This window comes from Nuphar pumila, chromosome 12, assembly GCF_984573655.1.
Source record: "Nuphar pumila chromosome 12, dmNupPumi1.hap1.1, whole genome shotgun sequence".
NCBI classification, from domain to species: domain Eukaryota; kingdom Viridiplantae; phylum Streptophyta; class Magnoliopsida; order Nymphaeales; family Nymphaeaceae; genus Nuphar; species Nuphar pumila.
Window position 1 is genome coordinate 3,994,142 of NC_143260.1, and position 19,051 is coordinate 4,013,192.

General features: G+C 38.6%; 1 protein-coding gene across 1 annotated transcript in view; it reads right to left on the bottom strand.

Annotated features, from left to right (window-relative positions):
* Positions 1-16,693, bottom strand: part of LOC149819701 (ARM repeat superfamily protein) — a 133,901-nt gene extending 117,208 nt beyond the window's left edge. Inside the window, exons 1-9 of the mRNA XM_089982954.1 lie at positions 16,384-16,693; positions 13,621-13,788; positions 13,404-13,493; positions 5,928-6,070; positions 5,734-5,824; positions 5,521-5,603; positions 5,300-5,406; positions 4,240-4,392; positions 1,726-1,790 (exon numbers count right to left, since the gene is read on the bottom strand). Of these exons, the coding sequence (XP_089839080.1) occupies positions 1,726-1,790; positions 4,240-4,392; positions 5,300-5,406; positions 5,521-5,603; positions 5,734-5,824; positions 5,928-6,070; positions 13,404-13,493; positions 13,621-13,788; positions 16,384-16,560 (1,077 nt within the window). The 5' untranslated portion in view covers positions 16,561-16,693. The remainder of the gene's footprint in view (positions 1-1,725; positions 1,791-4,239; positions 4,393-5,299; positions 5,407-5,520; positions 5,604-5,733; positions 5,825-5,927; positions 6,071-13,403; positions 13,494-13,620; positions 13,789-16,383) is intronic.
* Between the last annotated feature and the right edge of the window lie 2,358 nt (positions 16,694-19,051).

Consider the following 19,051-nt stretch of genomic DNA (forward strand, 5'->3'; position numbering starts at 1 on the left):
TCAATTGGCGTAATTGGTTTACAAATGCTAATTGGCTAAAGACCCAGATATGAGTTATATTCTATATCTTGTATTATACATATACACAAAAATATAATATCATGAAGCAGTAAAATGCAAAGAACCATGGCAAGGTCTAGTACGAAAGCAAAGTATCAGTATATGTCCTCTCTTACTACTGAAATGACAGACTTATCATTTGCTTCGTTCTCTCAATCAAAATATTTAGAAATCTAATATATGTTGTAACTATAGCACTATCAAGATTGCACTCGACCACATTTATCATGCCCAGACAAAAAATACTCAAATAGATAAAAAAATTGCAAGGAAAAAGATTGAAGCATGTTTTGTTGAAATAAAGAATTAAGTTGTTGATACATATTCATTAAAGAGCTCACCAAAGCTCGGTTTCTCTGAAAACAAGTTGTCCACGATAAGAAAACATGCACAACTTGAGGAAAGCAGAAAGCAGTTAGGAGATTATGATACGGATATTTCTGTGATTTTGATTATATAGCGTAAAGCATGAAGACATTTAGTCATTTATGTACACTACCTAAAATATATAAAACACAATTATAGAGGGACAAGCCCCAACAGAAACTTTGTAGGCTGCTTTTCCTTCTCCAATGTGCTCTCCTCTAGTCTTAGTAGAAATTTATTGATCATGAAACACATGAAAGTGATGTTATTGTCTTAGCAATAAAAATCACAATGGTAGCACAGCAATTCAAGGTTGAAATATAAAGAAAAAGTGTCCTAAAATTATCAAAACGGAGCAATCTGACAATTGTGAACCTGCTTTTTGAAATAAGATGAATGAACAATAATGCAACATTTGAGAAAAGGATCCAAACAAAAGGAAACTATCAAATTGTTAAGCACAACTAGCACTGCAGAGGATTTTTTAAAAAACACACACACACACACAGAAGCTAAAGTCAAGTAGTCAAATTCCTGGAACTCCATAGAAGTTATAGATGAGGAAGCCTGTCAATGCTAGTGTTGCCAATGGGTTGGACCAAATTCATAACGGGTGGGTCCTGAATATATCCAACAATGAGGTGTTATACCAGTTTCGGGCATGGTTCCCACCAGACTATCTCAGGCAGAATCAAACCCAGTTCAGTGTTTGGATAGCAAGAACCTGATCAGGTGAATTTTATATTCTTTAAGTGTTTTACATTTTAAAATTTTAAATCTTAGTCAAATCTAATGGATACTCCCAAACTAGACTCAGTCCGCTTGCTGTCAGAAATCCAGACCTTAACCCATTGACAGGCTTATTCATGGCTCCTACCAGTACTTCAAGAAGCACAGAGCACTTTATTACTGTGATATGCTTACTATTAAAGCTGTACAAATTTTCATATAGTCACAGCTAATCACTAAAAATGCCGGACACTTCAGCAACAATGCTTGTAAGACCACAAACTTGTCAAGGCTCTTGCCATCACAAAGCTTACCAAAATGAAAGCAAATTGTAGCTCCAATGTATACCAAGCTTTATAGTACTTCAACCAGTCACCAGATTCAAAAAAGATATGAAAAAATATGCAGGCCAACAAATCCCAGATTTGGTTATAAAGACAGTACTACATTTGCAGACAAACTGCACAAATTGGTGCCCATCTAAGAGATCAAAAGCATTTCAGTTACTTCACGAAAAAGGCAAGAAAATATAGAAAATAAATGCCACATCACCAACTGACAGTTACTTACATGTTTGAAAACCCAAACAGTAAATTCCATGCCCAACTGTTTCAACCTTGAAGTAGCCCCACTTCCTGTTATGAAGAATTATACAACATGAAGCTATAGAAAGAGCAGGTAAAGAAATCAAGTATGGTTTTGGACAGATGGACATTGTCAGGCATGTCAGAATTGGACATGCGTAGCACATCCAAGGAGAACTACTTTTAAGGATGGCCATTTTACAAGAAACAAGAACTGACTAAAAAAAAATTCACCACATTTTCACTGAGAAGTATATCATATACCAGCTTTTTTACTAAACTATGACCTTTGATTATCATCCATATATGCTGGCCAAAATTATTACCCTTGGTTATCACATCCAAATACATTACAAAAACCGTGCATTTTAGAGAGACAGATGACATAAATCCATGGATTAGCCTACATATGAGTAAAATCTTTTACATGCTGTTCTAGTGCTACTTTTAGTAAAATCTATAATACACAATACATGAAAATGATAAAATTACATTATATTAATACAGGACTAAGATATATAACTCCAAAATGTACCTGAAAGGCTAATGACATTAAACAAGGGAAAATGGCATTTGAAATTTTCACACAATATGATAAAACTATAGAACTTAGGATGCGAATAAACTCCAGAAATCCATGGAAAATACTCACTGGCGCTAGACAGACCTCTAAGAGTTGAAAAGGAAAAGAACAGAAGTCAATCAAGTGGCAAAGTTAAGCATAAATAGTTTGACTTTTCATCTCATATTGACATCTAACCTACCAAAGAGAGCAGTCATATGTGCTAAAGAAATGTGCACTTTGGATTCTAAATTCTTTATCCTCAAAAGCCACAGAAAATATTAAGCAAATGCAAAAGTATCCTTGCTATCACATCCTAAGTTATCACCTTCCAAGAGATATTTGATATAAGTTTCTGAATGTGAAATAACTTTTTCATCAGCATCTATAAACTTTAGAATATTGTGCCAATATAGAAGCCAGAAACTAGTGGATCAATTAAAAGAAAGACCAGAATACCAATTCCCCCCTTCCCATGGTTCCTGTAAAGCTCATCTTTTATATTCTCTCAAACCAACCATATGCATAGGTAATGAATTAACAAGTTAAAGATAATATGTTTCTCGTTCATATCACTGAAAGGGAAACAAAAATCAATTAAGAGGGAAAGTAATAAAAACGTCAATGAATCTAGAGCACATAACGCAATAAAGATTAAAAAGGAAATAAATACAAGAACTTGCGCCTTGACATAAAGAAGAAGCAATAAAATTCATGCACAATATACACCCAGAACCATTAACATGTTTTCATTTGTCATGATGCTGATTGAAGGAACTTGGGTGAGAACAATAAAGACATGGAGGAATAATGAATCAGGAACAAAAGATCAGAGAGATAATCAGGTGTTATCTTTAGACAAGAATAAAATGGAGAAAAAGGATTTGAGGAACCACCCAATGTTAGGAATACATTGGACCAGAGAGGGATATGTTTGTAATTCCTCCCTTGTATTTGTATTATATTGTAAGGGTTATGTTAGTAAAATACCAAAACCCTATGTAACCTCAACACCTCTATATATATTCATAAGAATGTGCAGCGGACCCCCATTGAGTACCCAAGAGAGGTCGGCTGGACTGATTTCCTCATCATCTCCTTCTTCCTTTCTCTCCTACGCATACACCAAGAAAATCTTTCATGGCATCAGAGCAGATTTCCCCATCCAGGTGAGCCTTTCCTCGATCCAAACTCTCAATCATGAGGATTATACCTCTGCGTGCACACACACACACACACACACACACACACACACACATGCACTCAAGCACACAGACACGCATGTGCACATGCACACTTGTATGCAATCACATACACATGCACATGTACATGAGCACGCGCACACTCACATTCACGCACGAGCACAAACGCAGCATGCACAATGAGCACATGCATGGCACACAGGTACACGCGCAAATGAGCATGCACATGCACACGTATGTGCAAGCATGGGCATACAAACACGCACGTTCACACATGCATGTGCATGCAAACACGTATGTGCAGGCACACACAAACACAGACGCACTCATGTGCACATGCACAGGTGCACGAGGCATTCACACATGAACACGGGAATGTGAACAGGCACGAGCATGTGCACACATGAATGCACGCACAAGTGCACACACATGCACATGTAAGCACACATGAATGCACGCACAAGTGCACACACACACACAGCATGTTCAAAGATGAAAATAAGGTTGATACCTACAAAGTACATGTTACAATAAGTCAAGTTAGGAAGTATAGAAAGTATTTTCACAAGGCCTCTTGTTTTGATAAAATTATTTCCCTTGTACTCTGAATGTAAGAAACAAGATAACCAGCATAATTAAAGGAGAAACCAACATAATGAAGTCAGTTAATTTAACAAAAAGGAAATGTCTTTCAGCCATATCTTAGATTTCAAATGTGAAATACTAGGAAATATACCAAAAACACAGTTGAATATGCACTGCAATGTCAAAGGAAAACTGTTTGTTGCAGTGACAGAGTGGCAGAAAACAGACAACAATCGAACCCGAAATGCAGTATTCACGGGATTAATCCTTGATTCTACATGAGTACTTCCACCTCCACCTGTACCTGGCAAAAGATATGGCAGTATTAGTCAATTACTATACTAAACATGCTATGTAGATGGATAACCTTTTGCATTGACAAGATTATGTATTTGTGACAGAAGCATGAGAAAGCTACTTCACCGCAATACCCTAACATTGTCCAGTATGACCATAAAAAACAAAAGGTTTGTAGCGTGTGCATGTTATGGGACAGAGAGAGGGAGGGAGGAGGTGTGAGGAGGGATGCTTTCTCTATAATGTATACAAGTTAAAAAGGAAAAAACTCAACTGAAAATAACCTTGAATAAGCAATCGACCCGACGGAAATTGTGAAATACTACTATAAACCAGAAGAATACCTTTGATATTATAAAAAACATTTTGTGATATACCATATATGTTAAATAGGAGAACATATCACACCAGAAAGAAAATAATATATTATACGAAGTGCTCATGCAATACTGCAGCAAGAGACCAAAAGTAATGGACTGTAAAAGCAAATTACATACAGGTGCACACACATGACAAATTCAAAACCAAATTTAAAGAAATGATTGTCAATATCATGGTTGGAGTTCAAAAGGCAAGAATTTTTAGGTTTAAAATATGAGAAATATTCCAGTGAAATGTATCACCAATTGAAATGGGGGATTCCTATCCTTAGAAAAGAGTATAGGATTTACAATCTTTGACAATGAGAAGGGAATTTAGAAAGTGTTATCTTTAATAATTATGCAAAGTTGTTTCAGAAAGACAATGAACCAGGAGACCGATTGAGACACTGAATAAAAGAAAGACAATGAACCAGGAGACCGATTGAGACACTGAATAAAAGTGAATTAATGCACAAACAGCAGCAAGTCTCAGTGAAAAAAAGCATCAAATATAAATACTTCAGTAAGAGCCAATCCAACATTTTCACGTACCAGTGAAGAGCAAGAAAAGCTTATTAATTAGCTTTGCATCTTCCAGGTTAACTCTAGATGCACTCTTCTTTAGAAGTTCTTCTCCCCTCTTGATAACCATCTCTTGACTTTAACATATCAACCAGAAGACAAGAACAAAGTAAAAGCAGATAAAATTATGACCAATTTGTACAACACCAACAGAGCTTCAAGAATGCAATATCACCTAAATCAGCAATTACCTATCTGAACTAGCAGCCAAATAAAGGGGATAAATAAGCTCAAGATCTAAGTCCAAAGCCTCTATCACATTGAGAATACCCAACTACACCACATAAACGAAGTGTAAAGAATAAAGTGTCAGCCTGGTCATCAAACTACATTGTGAAATGATTGGTGCAAGTGAACATTTACCCACACATTCTCAATGTCGAAAAATAGTTATTTATCATCACCTTTATTGATAAAAGCTGATCTCCTTTTAGTGGAAGTTTACCAGTAATTCGATTGGTTTGGGCAACTGAAAGACCGGGTGAGCAACCCTCTCTGCAAAACAAGTGCATTAGTTCAGTAATAACAATCATCAATGTCCCATTAACATAGCTGTTTTAATACGATATTTGTATCACTTTAATATCTGATCACAGACCCTTCAAGGCTTGATGATGGTGGCTGATATAAAATTGTGAGTAGGCAGAATTCGATAAACAACAACTGATCGCTATCACTTCCCATTCTGTACTTTAAAGCAATGTTTTCATCAATTCGATGTGCATGGCATTCACCAATCACCTATTCACAAAAAGGAGAATCAAAAGAACATGAAACAATTTATGGAGAAAAAAATTAAAATTATGTTTAAAAGAATCAGAAGACGCGAGTGCTCTATAACTTGATGAGAACAGTTCTTGTCTACAGATCTATTGTTTCACTTATCTGAAACAAAGTGTATCCAAGCATTGGATGAAGAAACACAATGACAAGAAACAGTATCTGAATAACACAACTCAACTTGAAAGGTGGGTTGAAATAGTGTAATTAGGTCCTAGGGGACTTGAGTACTTGACCAATCAATGAATGAAATGTAGGTGCCTGCCTCTACCAGTCTGTGAGACTGAAGATGGTGCCAAATTTACAGCTACTCAAAGTTCAAAACTCATGCAGGCTGGGTAAGACCATATTAACCAAGGGGCAGGAGAAAATATTGGTATAGGAGTTGATTGCGCCAGAGGTATTTTTGTAATTTCAATTAGTTTATGAGGCAGTGGCAGTCTTGCAAGGAACATTAATTATATTTCACTTATGTTTAGTCCTCGCCATGGTATTATTTGTAATATGTTTTGTTCTAGTCACTGTTTTGTAATGCCTCATTAAGACTTTACAAAAGGAGCATGAATACAATGCTATAGTTCTTCTCAAATTTTGATTTTAAAATCTTCTCAAAAATACTATTGACCAATAAATTTAAATATTAAATGCAGTCCAGATGAAAACATGATTCATAGTAAATGGGTATTTTGGTTATTACACATTATGTAATTAGTGGTGTTCCTAGAGAGCACTTTAGGGTTTTCCTTTTTAATATATTTTATTTTTTTCCTCAAGGGCATTATAGTCCTTATAATGCCTTTGGGATAGAGTTGTTGGGAGCACTTCCCAACAACAACAGCTATATTTCTAGTTGTTGGGAAGTGCTCCCAACAACTATATTTCTAGTTGTTGGGAGCACTTCCCAATGGCTCTTATTTGCTTTCTTTTGTGTATATACAGGGGGTGTAACCCCTCTTGTATGTTATGCTTGTTCTCAAACAATTATCCAATAAATTCCTATATTTTTTATGTGTTGTTCTGGCCCATAAGAGGCATTTGTGATTGAGTTTTGTATTTAGACCCATAATTGATGCTCATGTGTATTGTTTTTGCCCATAAGAGGCTTGTACTTGTGCATTGGGTTGATATCTTGTTTTTCCTATGTTATGAAAGCATGGAGTTTCAAAAGATTGATATTCGTATTCTTCTTATCGGCAGTAATTTGTTCTCATTAGAAGCTCCCCTTACCTCTTGCTTTTCTCCTGTTATGTTTCTTATCTAAGTGTAATTATACGTAGACAAGAAATGCTTATTCACACTTTTGTGTGTTTGTTTAGCCCATAAGTGATACTAAGATTATACTCTTGATCAGTGTTATCAAAAACGCGCCTCAAGGCGCAAAAAGCGCACCTCGCTTCAAGGCGAGGGCCCTTGTGCCTTGAGGCGCAGGTATAAAGCGTAAAAGCATGGAGGCGTACGCCTCAAGGCAAGGCACAGGTATAAAGCGTAAAAGCATGGAGGCGTACGCCTCATATGCCTTGAGGCGTACGCCTCGAGGCGAGGCACGCCTCACGGTGAGGCGCGCACGCCTCATTTTGTTGGTCAAATGAGGGTCAAATCCCTCATTTGACCAACATTAAAATGTTACCGTCGGGGGCCCTAATTTGGTTGTTGGAGCCCCTCTCTACCTCGTCTGTCTCTCCCTCTCTTGCATCCCCTCTCTATCTCATCTATCTCTCCCTCTCTTGCATCCCCTCTCTCTCACAGTCTCTCCCTCTCTCTCTCGCAACCCCTCTCTCTCGTCTCTCCCTTCTCGACCTCGTCCTTCTCGCCGGAAGCAGCCACGACGCCGGCAAAATCGTGGAAGATGCAGAGGAAGATTGCAAATGCTCACGTCTGTTCAAGCTTTTCTGGCAATTTGTGGCCCGAACTACCCAAGAGATTATCGAGACCCAACTCATCCCAATCCTACAGCGATCCGCCTTCTCGGGATCGACCATCGATCTCCAAGATGTGCTTCTCAGGTTCACTTTTGATAGCACCTGTACTGTTGTTTTCAGTGAAAGCCTTCACTGTCTTTCCAGTGGATTCCCAACGGTGCCGTTTGTGAAAGCCTTCACTTTTGATAGCACCTGTATGTGTTACCGGCAAGCTGGTGGCAAATACTCCGTCGGTTAAATCTTTAGAAAGAGAAGCAACTCTCCGAATGAATTCGTCGTGCGTTAGATCAAACTCCGGAAAGAGTACGGATTCGGAGGTAGTGATCTGTTATCAATTTATGCAGAAAAGTCCGACGAAGTGATGCTGTTAAGAGATGTTGCCTTGATTTTTTGGTTTTTTGATTGCCGATCGCGATACCTCAGGAAATGCTCTAAGCTGGTTTTTCTGGAACCTCTCAAGTTACCCTCTACCTTTCTTTTGGGGTCGATCGACAGGGGGGCGGTGCCCCCTGTCGTCACCTCTCGTCGGCAGGGGGTTCCCCCCTCTACTTTTCTCTCTTGGTCGACTGACAGGGGGGTGGAGCCCCTGTCGTCGCCTTTCGTTGTGAGTAGGCAGATTGCTGTAGTGAGGCAGTTATTGCAGGTATTTAATCTCTACTTTGTTTGTGTTTCCTTTTATGCTTCTACCACCAAATCAACGTCTGTATTAGAGATGGTTTTGGTTATAATTGCTTCGTTTTCCACTGGCTTGAAATTTTCAATGCTACACAGTGAATTCATTGAGAGGCATTCTTGATTTTTGACTTTCACAAGCTACCAACATGTCCTCTAATATGTCAAGGGTTTCATGATGAGCAAAATCAGCAGGAGATGGGGGCTTGTCCTGTTACTGAACGAGTTGAGTAGGATATGGTATTTTATGTATGGTCCCATCTGGCTAGATTCGAACTACATGAGTCAGATGCACTCATCCAGTTGGATCTGGATCTAGGTCAGACCATTATACAATTCTGCTAAGGACAATCCACCTGTATACAGTCCATTCTCTTCCCCCTTCTTTTAATTCATTGTTGAAAATCCTGGCTCAACTTGGGATTGGGCTCCTGTCCAAATTGGTTGATCTGCTAGTGCTAAAAGAGTTAGTAAATGAGTTACTTTTACATGTTAATCTCATATTTTTTCTGTATTTATTTGAGATTTTTTATTTCGTGTTGGTTGGTGCTTCATCAATAAAGCATTTCTTATTTATTTATAATTTTAGTTAATTTTTATTGTTTTTTTAAGTTCAAAAAAAAAATTGAGGCTTACGCTTTGCGCCTCGAGGCTTACGCCTCGCCTCAGATTTTGGTGGAGCGCCTCGCTACGCCTCAACGCTTTTCACAACACTGCTCTTGATACACTCATTTTGAGTGTCATTATATGTAGACAAGAGATGTTTATTCACGCTTTTGTATGTTTGTTTTGCCCATAAGTGGCATTAGATTATGCACGTGTTCTAGTCATTGATACACTTGTTTTAAGTGTCATTTTATGTAGACAAAAGATATTGTTCTTCAATGTGGTGAGTTATGTGCACCCATACACTTGTTTTTAAGTGTCATTATATGTAGACAAGAGATGTTGGTTATTCACACTTTTTGTGTATTTTTTAGCCCTTTAGTGGCATTTTTGTTATGCACTTGTTCTAGTAGTTGATACACTTGATTTTTGAGGTTTGGAGGTCTAGTGAGGTGATGGATTGTGGTGGTCAAAATAGTGTTAAGATTTGTTAATATCATTCATTGTGTTATATGGGATTTTTAAATCTCTTCGTAATTTTTCTAAACTCATTTGCTCTTATAAAAAATGGTTATTGAAATGTTTTCATGCATTTTACATTTAATATGTTTTAGTTGCATGATCAAGGAATATTTTAAATATGTTCCATGATTGATTGTGTTTTTCATAAGTTTAATTAATGCTTTCTAAGCATTTGTTAATGAAGGATATATTATTTTTACCTTATGAGTTGTTGGTGTGTATTTTCATTGTGAGTTTTCCCTTGGTCCATAAGTGACCACTATCGTATTAATATCTCATTGTAGCATTTGTGGCATTTCTTTGAGATATCATTTGTTTCATTAGTTAGTTTTCTAAGCATGAGTTCTTGAAAGATTTTCATTGTTATCACTTGAAAGGATATTTTAAAATTAGTTCATAAGTAATTTTTTCGCTGATTCTAAACTATTGCATGATGCATTCATATATGCATTAGTTGTGTGGTTAATATTGCTTCTAAAATGTAATAATGAAATTAATCTACGTGTATTTGACTTTTCTTAAATCTTTATTGAGTGATTGAAATCATTTTTTATCTTCCGCTGTGTAAAAATGATTTGTTATTTATACTCCTTTGTGAGTTATTTCTTCATGGTATTGATAATGTTGAAAATACATGCCCACTATGCATTAATGTATTTTTTGTGATAGATATATGTGTGCATGATTTTCATGAATGATTAAAGTGATTAATGACTATGTTGTTTGAAATTAATGATTTTTCAAAATTAATTCTTACTTTAAATAATTTTGAAAAATGTTAAATTGTTTTATTAAAAAGATTTAATAATTTATATATTGTATGTTTGTGTGTTTGGCCATCATCTCTCCATAATATGTAACTAATATAATTAGCCTTTGAAATCTTCTTATGATATATATGTGTGCATAGCTGGATTGTTTTGTTAGCTCTATTTACCGGTTTCAATAATTTATGATATTGAAGATCCTTTGTGTAATGGAGCATATGATTGAGCAGCCTATAAAGAAGGGTCAAATGGAAGAACTTGATGAAATCTATGGAGACATTTTATGTAATGGGTTTTTTCTTTTATAATTTCAAACTTACAATGAGTCACTATAAGTTTGAGAGAGGGTGTTAAATGTTAAAGTGTATGTGTGTATATATATATATATATATATATATGTTATCATATATATAAATATATATATTTTTTCTTTATGTAATAAGTGAAACCCATTAGGAGTATTTTGGTTATTACACATTATGTAATTAGTGGTGTTTTTAGAGGGCACTTTAGGGTTTTTCTTTTTTAATGTATTTTATTCTTTTCCTCAAGGGCATTATAGTCCTTATAATGCCCTTGGAATAGAGTTGTTGGGAACACTTCCCAATAACAACAGCTATATTTCTAGTTGTTGTGAAGTGCTCCCAACAGCTATATTTCTAGTTGTTGGGACCATTTCCTTGGCTCTTCCTTGCTTCCTTTTGTGTATAAATAGGGGTTGTAACCCCTCTTGTATGTTATGCTTGTTCTCAAACAATTATCCAATAAATTCCTATATTTTTTGTGTTGTTCTTGCCCATAAGAGGCATTTGTGATTGAGTTTTGTATTTAGACCCATAAGTGATCCTTGTTCATGTGTATTGTTCTTGCCCATCAGAGGCTTGTACTTGTGCATTGGGTATTTCATTACAGCATGAGCATCGGTTGTTGAATACAAGTATGCCATAGAAATGTTTCTTACTTCCTACTAATATTGAAAATTATGCACATGCCATAGAAATATTTCTTACCTCCTACTAATATTGAAAATTATGTACGTTTATAACATTACACCTTTAACTCATATAACATTATGTAAATTTTACACATATCCCTTGATTTATGAAAAGTACTATTGAACAGTCCATTGATAGGATTTTTTAATCTACATGTAAAACAAGGCGCTTGTTCTTTTTGTAAGTGTACGATTCATAGAAGTATGCTCCCATCTGGCCAGGAGCAAGCTCTCGTTCAGCTGGGACTGTAATGGAGCATGAATCATGTTAATAATTCATCAAGTCATGAATTGTAGGCTGAAACACAACCTCAAGGGTTGGGGGAACAAAAGACGCCAATCAAGGGGTAAAACTGACGGATGGGACTTTGTCCTGGGAATGTGGGAGAGGGAGGCATGCCACACTACCCAACTCCCCTTTCCTCTTACAACTCATCTCTGACGTATGGTGCGCCTGGTGCAAGGTCCGCTTCAGAGGAATAAGTGCCACTAAAAGGCTAAGGTCTTTCTTTCGATTCCACCTTTAAGGACTACTTTCTTTCCATTCCACCTTTAAGGAGTACTATTCTCCTTGTTCTTGTGTTGGTTGTTATTCACAAGTGGTCTGTAAGACGATTGTTTGTCCTTTATCCAATTTGCATGGTTGGTTATCTTAAGGAGACAGTTTGAATGGAGCAACCTCCGGGGGTTCCTATGTTGCATAGCGAAAGTAAGTAGGGTAAGATCTAAAAGAATAAGAGACCTAAAAAGCCAAGGTAATGCCCGAAAGAAGTTCCATTCGCCATCAGGATATCTCAGTAGATCGTTCAACTAACACGCTATTAATAAGACCTTTCGTTCACTTACAAAACAGAGAAGAGCGAGGCTATTCCAAGGAGGGGCTTGAGTCTATTATATAAGTATGCACAACTAGCTGTAGAAGGAAAGAGGGTCCTGGCTAGTAGTTTTGGATCCTGCGCAACTTCTTCCTAATCAAGTCAGTCTTCATTTCATCATTGGAGTAAGAAGAACTATTTCCAAAGCGAGTAAGGAGAAGGAAGGGGGTCAAATAGTCAATGAGGGTAATGATGGATAAGTGAACCAAGTTGCTTGCATGAGTGAAGGGGAGTGAGCGAGAGACAAGGAAAGAAGTTGCCTAGTAACTGTATGTCTAAGGCTGCTTTATTTGCAGTTGCTAGTGGAATGTCGGTCTCACCAAATGAACAACTCAAATCATTGATTTGCTCCTCAAAGAATGGATCTCTTTGATGGTTTGGTTTGGTTTGAATTCATCTACGCTAGCTCAGGCCTCAGGGCAACCACTGTGATTGCCTTTAACCATACATCTACCTATGCCGATATGCCTATCTTCCAGTTGCATATCCAGAGCGAGTAGTTGCTTCAGTAGAGCCGGTAGAAGAAAATTGCTGACAGCAATCAGTGCCACTGAAACCAATGCCACGTTAGATAGAAGGGCAATTTTAATTCCAGTAACTTTAAGCCAACTTGTGTTAACACTAGACAACTCAAATCAATGCAAATGGATAGAGTTTAGAATCTGTTGCAATCCCGGTTACAGATATCATTTTCAAACTAAATATTAATGTAATATTGAAGTTTTTCATAGAAACACTACACTTTCAACCAATATAAAATTTTCTAATCTCTTTTTTTTCTTCAAAAAAAATAATTGCACTCATAGGCACCCCTTACAAATTTTACAATATAAAATAAATGATCTTCCAGAGAAAGATAACAGCATATAAAGTAAAATAAATGACACATTTACAAGTCTCTCAAAATCATATGCCATAATAAACTATTCATGACATCACCTTCATAACTATCCTCAATAACATGTCTTGATGTTGCGGGGGAAACTTAGAAATATTAGTCATCAGTTTTGGAGCCATATCTGTTTTCTCCTGTAGACAAACCAGTTACTTTCTTTAATACTGTGTGCACAAACAACTGATAACATCTGAATTCACAACAAACTATGATAAAATAAAACCTTGACAGTGCAAAAGTTTATATTTGGATAAGACAGACCTCTACAGTCAAGCGATCAAAGGCCATCTCAATATATATGATACAGAAATTCTTGACTATAGGAGCAGCATCAATTTCCATGTATTCCTTCCACAGATCCAATAATGGCAATCGAATTGATCTTTGGTGTTTCACTCGCTTGTTTAAATGAGTCAAAATCTCCATAACCTGGCTTGATAAACCCAAAGATTTTTAAATCAAATGAAACCCAACAAAACGATAAAAGGAATAGAACAATAATCCATGCATTAGAAAACAGCAGTTCTTAATTTGACCACCATGCTGCCTTTGGATAATCCATGACAGGCACTCCTTAAAAGGCACCTTAGGAGTGGACCTAGGAAATGAACCAACCAGTGTGTGGCTCGGCTCTATTTGGCACATAGAAAGCTTGTTATATCTTGTGAAGCAAGCCCAGTGAATCTAGTATGAGGCAGCTCGTTCAAATTACTGACCGAGCATGAAGAAACGATGCTCTGACACAATTCAGCTTATATAGGCTCATTAATAAAAGTATAGATAGTTTAAATACATAAATACCAACTTTTATGTTGTAGAACAGTTAATTGAGGTAACTGGTTGATAAAACAGAGGCTAAAGTTCAATCGTTACAGTTGGACTGTTTTCAATAAACAAACTAGCTAGAACTAATATCAGCTCATGGAAAGCTCTGGGCTAACAAGCACAGGCCCGAGCTGAATCTGAACCTAAATGGGTGGAGCTTGAAGATCCCAAGCTTGGCTCATTCAGCTCATTCACCAGCCCTTACCCAAAGGATAAGTAATGCAACATTACCTGCAGATAACATGAGCCGTGAAAATTGCACTACTAGACATTCCAATCTAAAGCTTATTCCTTCTAGATAGTGTAAAATGAGCATAACGACCATCACATCAAGTCACAATATGTACAAGAATAGGATAAAAAAGGAAAATAAAAGACCAACATGTACAACGATTAGCAAATGACACTTATTTAATAACAAAATGAATTACATGAAATATAGGTAGAAAGGAACAAGCTATCACTAACAGTGAAGCTAAATAACAAATTCATGTAGCTTCTGTTTAGTACTGCATGGCAAAAATAACCACTCAGCTACTACCAGTCCATGTCAGTTCCCATCTTTTAATCGACAAATCACTTAGTGCAATAAAAGCCTGGTTGTTAGCTAGGTGGCAATTACCCAAACAATCAAGCAGCTACCAAATTAAGTTACAGTTGAAAGACAAAAACCCCTGTGGTGTTAATATTTAGTTTGACCTCTCCATTTATTTTGATTTTATGTCACATGAGAAAAAAAATGTGTGCATGTTAATGTAGCATGATTTCACATTGTATCCTATTTAGATAGCAACAGATCATATAAGTAATGAAGAAAAGCATGATCAAGGCCTATGTGGCCAAGATTCTGAAAGAAAAAGAAATCCGCTCCTAAGGTAATTCTAAAAGAATTTCAATCAGAGAAATTCAAAGAAAGACTAGTGGCCATTGCTTAGAACAACTTTTTCTTTGATTGGTGATGGACCGCCGTCATCCCACGAATGAAGACGAAGGAAGACCAAGAGCCAGTCACATAATGGCTGCCACTTCTTTACTTAGACTGTGTCATCGAGAATTGAGGTAGAGTAGTTAACAGATCTGAATGTGACTCGTCACATAATCAATAAAAGAAATATCTTGAGGGTCTGTGAATGGGGTTTACATGAATTCTTTTTATGGACAACTTCTCGACTTCCAAAGTGGTTGGAAATGGACTTGACAAGGGGAAGTTCACCTCCATGAACATTATTACACGACAACATCCTGTGCATGTCAACCATCTAAAATAACCTGGTTTCCATATCTCTCTTGTCTAAGAACATGTTTAAGATGGTCTTAGAGTCTGAGAAAGATCTTCTGACAAAGAATGGTGTATTTTTTAAGAAGGGCTATTCTGAAAAGGCTTGGTTAAGCCAACTGTCAACTATATATTAAATTATGCCTGAGAGTTGCCCATGGGAACTGGGAATGAGGCTTGCACTGGAGCGAAATTGCCTATAACAGAAGATCAAGACCTTCATTAAGGAAAAAGCATGTATCACAGCAGTGGTTAACTATTGTGCATTAATACCAACTTATTCATGTTTGCAGGTTGTGTCTGCACATGCAAAGATTAGTTCCGATAACAGGTAAAACTAACGATACATCAGATCACATGAGCAACTAATGTATTATAGCTTCACATGAGATTCATGCGTATGGAATTTTTTAAGCTATGAATTAACATTTAACAGTGAAGATCATACCTTATAGAACAGATTATTTGCACTCCCTAATGACAAAAACGTCGTGCATCAGTTTGCAATAATAAGATAATTATCAAATCATTGGTTCGACACGGACATCATCTTGATGAACTCTGAACACTGTTTGCAGAGCTAATTTCTATTTTATATTAGTAATTTACACGAATATAACCATCTCCAACCAAGCAAACGCTACTAGAATGGACGAAAGTAGTGATGAAGCAGCATCCAGCCAACAGAATACACAATGAAACGACTGACAGGCCTGAATCCCCAATGCACGAATTCAAACGCAAGTGGAAACACAAAAACAACATAAACAATCCATCAATAGGCACGAAACCCTAATTAGATTCATACTTCTAGAAATAGCAACAAAATCAAAGCAGAAAACCGATAAACGAAACGGAGAGAAAAAAACACGAACGAACTTAGGCAAAAGAAGAGGAAGAAACGATCATTTCGCTCGATTTACCTTCTTCCTGACCAAGGGAGAATTAGAAGAGAGGCAAGAGATGGAGTAAGGGAGTAGCTTGGGGAGCACGTCTTCTAGTTTGGAGTCGTCTGTGAGGGCCAATCGAGTCAGCATCCGATCCAGCACCTCCTCCTTCTCTACATCGCCGGAATCCGAAGATACCGACGGATCCGCCATGCTTTCTGGTGAGACTTCGTCGGAATTCCGGCCGTTCCTGTCCGCCCAACGGTAGATGCGTCGTTGGAACACCGACCTACGACTGCGAGAGTACAAAGTGACGGGAAGAAATGCAAGCGAGAAGCGGCAAAAGAAACTCGGCGCTTTGGGGTCACTTCCTGCCTCAATTTATAGTGCGCTTGGCGATGCACGGCTCGGACGCGTCCCCGAATATTAACGTAATGTTCCTAATCAGGTTGGGGTATTTATGAAGTAAAATATAATTATCCCTATTTATTATAAATACATCGATATTTTCGCTAAGAACGGTTGTATTGTACTTAGGTGTGTCAACGGGTCGGGTTTGGTTCGGACTCAGGTAGCACCAGACTTGAATCATATTTTTGGATATGGTATTAGGTCCGGACTCAGGTCTAATAGAGTATACTATAAAAAAATCATAATTTCGTCGCTGATCTTGCGCGGCGAAAAAACGTGGAGTGTCATAAAAAACTGTGTTTTGTGATACTCTCTCTCTCCTTCGCTTGTTCCTCCTCCTTTTCCCCCTTTTCTTCACCTCTACCGCCTCCTCCACCTCTGCTCTTCTTCCGTCTGTTCCTCCTCTTCCCGTCTTTCTCGGCCTCATCCTCCCCTCCTCCTCCACTTCCACCTCTCTCTCTCTCTCTCTCTCTCTCTCTCTCTCTCTCTCTCTCTCTCTCTCTCTCTCTCTCTCTCTCTCTCTCTCGGGGGGGGGTCCTCCAAAGCCTCGAATGGTCGACAACCACCGGTCAGATCACCCCTTCCACCGGTGTCGTCAAGGGTCACTACCAACACCCCTTTGCCGAGAATCGCCACCATCCCTTCCACCGTTTCAGGAGGGGACGGGTTGTAGATCATGGTTTTGGCGTCGGATCTTGTGGTGGACTCTCACACCTTCCTAGAACAGATGCACGAGATCATCCAGCAGGAGGAAGAGTGGTTCGACTGCCGCTCGTCCCTCCTCGATGATGACTTCTCTGACCTCGACCAGTTCCAGGCCCTACACCTTGAAGGCTTCAACAAGCAGAGTCGTCTGATCCTCAGGATCGTCGACAAATACTTACTCGGTACTCACTCTCGACAAGCGAAGTCATTCACATTTCTTTGCTCTCATGGCCATCCTGTGCCATGAAACTGCCTTTGGGGTTTTTGCATTGTGAGCCTTTGGGGTTTCGGTGGAGGGAAACACTTTTGTGGTGCTTCTGCTTCTGGACTGATCATACCCATCTTGAGAATCGAAGAGATTTCGCAGAGGAATCCATGAACATGACATCGATGACGACGATAAAACTCCAAAAGCCTCTCTCCATGTCTTCCTCACCATGTTTCTTTTGGGGTATCGGCTTCAACCATCCTCTGAACGTCAACCAACAAGGCCTTCTTTTCATTCAAGATGCTTTGAAAGACTGGGGTACTGCTTTTGCCCTATGGCGATGGGGTTTTGATGTTGCCCTTTCGTTCCATCTATCATTCAAGTTATTCTCATCCCTTTCGGTCATGTTCTCTTCTTGTCTGGCCTCCGGCTCGCTCCTCTCCCTGGACATCTGATACTTCATCTGTGTCGTCGGGAGGGAGCCTCTTCAAAGTTGCTCGGTGGGAGCTTTACGACGAGAACCATTTTTCTTTTGGGTTTCTCCTTGCAAGGGCAATGCCCGGAGTTGGCAGGATGTTAAGCCCTCTTGGCAGCGCTCTTTCTTAAGTGTTCTCTCTCAGGCTGAGCTGTGTCGCGCGAAGCCTGGCGACTGGTGGTGTGTCGTGTGTTTCTCCCTTAACTTTCGAAAGTGTGCTGCTTGTCTTTGTTGTGCCTCATCTTTCCTCTTTCGGTGGCATCCTGTCTGGAAGCGTCATCATGCCAATAGTCCTCCCTCTCTCTCCTTGCGGCAAAAGCCGATATCCAGCCAGGGTCCTGAGCATTCTCTGAAGCCCCGGCGTCACGCCTCCTTTTCACCTTGGGTGCATGTTGGCAAGCTGCTTGAACCCAAGTCATCGTTTTTTGCTATCAAAATTGATTCTTTTCTAGTTTCGACCAGCCAGCCGCCTGCATCGCCAATGTCGTTCACCGAAAAATCCTTTGTGCAGTCTTTGGCAGGTTCTTCTCCGTCAACAGCTCTTTTCGGTGGCAGCTCCCGCTTGCCTGGTGGTCTCCTCGGTTCCTGCTCCTCTCAGTCATCATGTCTATCTCAGAGTGATGCTCCCAAGTGCATTGGAATTCCTCCCATCGATGATTGCTTTTCTGAGAAGTCGTCATCTCTCCTTTCATCTCTCAATGCTCATGGTTTGCAAGGGATCTCTTGGTATCCTCAATTCTCTTCGCAATTATCTCTTGCCGCCCCTTCTCAAGGTGCTTTGGCGACTCATGGTGTGGTTGGTGGTATTCTTGGTTTCTATTTGCTTTGGTATCCGTTCTCGCTCATTTTCCCGCTCTGGAGGTTTCTTGGTTATTGCTCCTCTCAGTCGCCAAAAGCCTCCACGA